The sequence below is a fragment of the Penaeus vannamei genome, chromosome 17, assembly GCF_042767895.1.
Source record: "Penaeus vannamei isolate JL-2024 chromosome 17, ASM4276789v1, whole genome shotgun sequence".
In the NCBI taxonomy this organism is placed as follows: Eukaryota; Metazoa; Arthropoda; class Malacostraca; order Decapoda; family Penaeidae; genus Penaeus; species Penaeus vannamei.
Genome location: NC_091565.1, coordinates 373,729 through 378,728, shown reverse-complemented (window position 1 = coordinate 378,728; position 5,000 = coordinate 373,729). Strand labels below are relative to the sequence as shown.

At 42.8% G+C, this 5,000-nt stretch overlaps 1 protein-coding gene across 2 annotated transcripts in view; it reads left to right on the top strand.

The window, feature by feature from the left end:
- Positions 1 to 5,000, top strand: part of LOC113810130 (cytoplasmic aconitate hydratase) — a 54,006-nt gene that overhangs the window by 32,356 nt on the left and 16,650 nt on the right. For both annotated transcript variants that reach the window (XM_070131719.1, XM_070131718.1), the window contains 6 exons: positions 1,119 to 1,251; positions 1,353 to 1,482; positions 2,051 to 2,181; positions 2,503 to 2,674; positions 2,826 to 2,926; positions 3,023 to 3,139. In XM_070131719.1, the coding sequence (XP_069987820.1) occupies positions 1,119 to 1,251; positions 1,353 to 1,482; positions 2,051 to 2,181; positions 2,503 to 2,674; positions 2,826 to 2,926; positions 3,023 to 3,139 (784 nt within the window). The remainder of the gene's footprint in view (positions 1 to 1,118; positions 1,252 to 1,352; positions 1,483 to 2,050; positions 2,182 to 2,502; positions 2,675 to 2,825; positions 2,927 to 3,022; positions 3,140 to 5,000) is intronic.

Genomic DNA, 5,000 nt, shown 5'->3' with positions numbered 1-5,000 from the left:
GTTGCATAATTATTTGTGAATTTTTTGGCTTTCTTAAATCATAGTCTAGTGGTTGGGGAACAGGGGTAAATTATCCCAAACGGGGTAAATTAATTAATTCTAGGGTAATGCATATGATATTAGTGACTCTTCCATCAAAGCTTTGGTTTACTCAAGTGTACTCTGCATCGTTAACACTTATCTTGCAACTGGCAGTAACTCCATGCTTTTACCATACATTTGAATCTATATGTACGAATTTTTAAAAAATTGTTTAGATGCCAGAATGAGCGACTTATTTCCTCATGATAGTGGATTCAGTAAACTTTTTCAAATTTTAAAATTATAAATCACATTTAACTTGAGTAAAGTCCAGGGTAAATTCACTTTACTCCAAAATTTTGGGGGATAACTCCCAAAAAAGTTCCCTGACATCTGATCTAGTGTATTAAGCTGATGAAATATTGAAATAATAGCTACTAATGGTTGTACCAAAAATCATTCGCTGTTCAGGGGCATGACTAATAATCCTCAGTTTTGTTTAATAGTTTTTTTTATATGCTTTTGCTTCCCTCCCTTTGTCTTTAGTTTTGTTTGATAAGCTCTGCTGTAACTAAAATCTCTCAAATTGTCAGGCCATCTGCAGATATTACATTATATAATCTTAGCGAGCATTGTTTGAAAAAGCATGTACCAAGCAGAGAGGGAGGTGACACATGTTATAACTAGCAGTTTGTGCCATTATATCAATAAAAGTTCAGTTCAGAAGACATCATGTCTTAACTGTCTTGCAGGATATTTAAGGTCTTTATGGATTTCTGTATGTAGCTTTTGGTGGTGCTAGTTCATTCTCAAGATGGCTTTTTTGTAGATTAATATTTTTATATGTATGTAAGCAGTGTTTATGTATTTTTTGTATTAAAAATTTATTTGTTGATTATTATTTATTGTTATTACTTTTTTTACATATAGAACTTTACCATCATTTCATTCCTCTCCTACTCCACTCCTTATTTAAAGAACTTGTGAGTTTTATGACATAAATAGCTATTGAATCAAGTTTATGATTAACAGTAATTGACTGGTATTTTGTGCTGATGAAGTCCCAGAAAGTGTAGCTGCTCACACTCTCCTTCTAGGTCCAATGCGCTGCAGAAGAACCAGGAACTGGAGTTTGAGCGAAATCGCGAGCGATTTGTCTTCCTGAAGTGGGGAGCACAGGCTCTCCAGAACATGCTGATTGTACCACCAGGATCAGGCATTGTCCATCAGGTGTGTTATTTTTTCTACTTTTGATTCTAAACTTCCATTATCTGTATGAAAGATGTGTAATTTTTAGTGAATCGCATTCAAATATTGTCTCCCATCAACAGGTTAACTTGGAGTATCTAGCACGAGTCGTGTTTGAGCAGGATCAAATTTTGTTCCCCGACTCCCTGGTGGGGACAGACTCTCACACAACCATGATTAATGGCTTGGGGGTTGTTGGCTGGGGTGTTGGAGGTGAGTATTGTGCTTCATTAATAATTTGATGTTGATATATAATTAATGGCCTGATTGGTCTCTCATGTTTTTAAAATCATTGTCGCCCCACTCCCACCCAGACACATTGAAAAGGATTGTACACACCAGCTTTTACTGGTGCTATAGACTGAACTTCAGAATATACAGTGACAGGGCCTATGTAATTGTTTTGGGGATCGGTCTGCTATTGCTAGAGGTATGCTCAGGATCAGATAAAATGAAGGTCAGATTTCATATTGTTTTCCATGATCATTGCCATTATTATTATTCAAGGTCATCATCAACTACAATTTAGAAAGATAAGAAAAAACAAGCAAATTTAACATAGGGAGGGGATTATTGTTCTTAATTAAAGGGTTTAATATACACTGGGGAGTATATGTTACATCCTTCAATATTTTCTTTATATTAGTCCATTTAAACAAAATTGTCCTATTTATGCAAATGTTGGAATGACATTTTTACTAATAGATGTTAGGAGCAGACATGCTTGCCATTATAACCATCTGCTGATAAAACAGTAAGTAACATTCCTCTTGGTGACCAGGAATTGAAGCGGAGGCCGTGATGCTGGGCCAGGCGGTGTCCATGGTCCTTCCGAAAGTGGTCGGCTACCGCATCACCGGAAACCTGTCTCCTCTCGCCACCTCTACTGATGTGGTTCTAACAATCACAAAGGTGATTAAATCTCAGACTAAAGTGCATTACAGTTGTATTCGCAACATAATATAACTATTTATTCAAACACAAGATGAGGTTCAGTATATTCAAACTAAATGTGGTTTTCAACATAAAAGCGCCAGTATTTCTTAAACGAAATCAGTTATTTTTTTATATTTAAAACATTAATTGCTTACATCTGCAGTACTCTCAGAATTACAATCCAATGAACTACTTGAACACTAGAAATCCAACTACAAGATCCTACATCCTGGACTAGGAAAAATCAGCTGCAGAATGTTTTACTATCATATGGATTACTGTTGTTCTTGGTTTCAGCATCTGAGGCAGGTTGGTGTTGTCGGGAAGTTCGTGGAATTCTACGGGCCCGGCGTGCAGCAGCTGTCCCTGGCCGACCGCGCCACCATCTCCAACATGTGCCCAGAGTACGGCGCCACCATCGGCTTCTTCCCCGTCGACACCACAACCATTGGTTACCTGAGACAGAGTAGTGAGTATGAATGGATCAATAGAACATTACTTTTTATTATTTATATAATTTTATTATTTATTAGTAGTGTGTATGTATGGATCAATAGAACATTAGTTTTGCCAATTCATAAACAAATGTCAAAAGATAATGTTTTCGACCATCCCTCCAGACCGCGATGAAGCCAAGATCGCACAAATCGAGGCTTATCTCAAGGCCGTCCGGATGTTCCGCGACTTCTCGGATGCCTCCCAGGATCCAGTCTTCAGTGAGGTGAGATCGCCCGTCACTACATCTGGAACAAATGTGTCGGAATGAATGGGCATTTGTAATCGGCATTTACACATGTAATTCACCATGTCTCGACAGAAAGTGGAGTTAGACCTGGCGGACGTCGTCCCTTCGGTCTCTGGCCCCAAACGACCTCACGACAGGGTTGCGGTCTCAGCCATGCGAGACGATTTCCTGCAGTGCCTTGGAAATAAGGTAAGGACGGATATTTCGTAAGAATTGTTCAGATAGGAACATCAGTAATTTAGCTCGGGGAAGAGGCACAAGTCACCTGGATGAATCTCACCCGGTGATGGGACAGGCACCACCACCGATGCGAGATGCATCCGAGCAGGAGTGCTGATCAGGCAAATTATGGCCGACGGGTCCAAATGCACACAATGGCCAGTTCTAAATATCCAAAATGGTTGGGTGCTACAAGCATTATTAAATATGCAGTACTAGTGGAAATTTCTCATAAGTCGGTAGTGGCCGGCACAGCTGGATGAGTGTTGGATCTAGTCATGACCATGAAAACATGCACTAGATCCACACTACCCAGCTGTACACAGCCTGTCCAGCTGCAGAGGAAAATGTAGATTATTGTGCGAATTGTGTGCCCATATAACAAAGGGCGGATGCCCATCGGGCAGGGTAATCGCACCCTCACTATTAATAGTGTACCTCACTCAGGTCACGTACCCAGCTGCTGCCCGGGTCAGGTCATGACACAGGAAGCTATTTCTGTCGGATTTTCTGCCTGCTAGATGACCCTCCGAAAGCCTAAACGAACGATAAAGGAAATTCATAGACTGCTTTAATTGCGATTTCATGAATCTTGACAGACGATCGCCCTTAAAAGCGGCCACAAAAAATACCTCAAAGACATCCGGTAACATGTGGTGAATAGAGGACGACCCAGGTTCAGGTAACTAGCACTGTGATAAGAAGCCAAAAAACCTACCACAGTGTCAGTTCCTAAACTCTAGTCGACCATCGTAACTTAATTCATCTTGTCGTCTATGGCTGGATGGTTTCGCACCGCGCTCATCCTCGGCAGACGTGGATGAATCTTTCCCGGTGACGACAGGAATCTAGCGTCTGGCCGAGAAAGATCCACCCAAGTCCGATTTGATAAATGATAAAGCCCACGCAGAGAATTACCGACGTGAAGACGTGCGGGAGAGGACCCGGATGAATCTTTCCCGGTGGCGCGTCAGCATTCGTCGTCGGCCGGGAAAGACCCACCCGCTCACACCCCCATGTCGCTCCCTCGAGGACGTCCCTGTGCAGGCGACGAAGCCAGGGTCTCCGGCGAGTCGTGCTGCCCCACCGTAGCTGAATCTCATGGTGCTAGGAACATTCACGCCCTCGCCACTCACAAGAACCAGCCACGGGCGGCCACTCTGGGATGCAGTTCTCAGACCCTCATTCGACGTCCAGTGGCGGCGAATTATTCCTTGCGACCCTCTAGGTAACTTCAACTGTGATATGGCCCGTAATTCACACGCACAGTTCAAGTTCCTAGACGGGGCACGAGCGTATACACGAACGGTCCTACGATGGAGCATCTTTACTACATACAAGTTGATTCCAATCAGATGCCTGGGGCGAGTAAAGCAGTAATTACCAAGCCGAAGCCCATTTGACCTGACCTCACTTGACCTGAGCCCATTATACCCACGTCCGAGATGACCTGACCTCCCGCTACCTCCCGCTGCCCCCCCCCCACCTAACCAAAACTTTCAGCGACTCACAACGCTTAAGAAAACAGCCATAACAGAATGTGGAACACAAGAACCAAGAACTTACATTAACACCAAACTGTCTATAGTATATTCCTTTTTTGCGATATCACCTTGTTCAGCCACATAGGGAAACTTCGGAGGAGAATCGGACGCGATACCCTGCCTTGCTGATCTAGCTTTATGACCCACGGCACTCGCTCATACAGCTAGACCACCAAAGAAAGGTCACACGACAGTTACTGATATCGAAGAGCTGGACATGAAATATATACTTCGGGGTGTACATAGTAGCACAGCAGTGGATGAGTGTCGTATCTAGTCATGTCTGA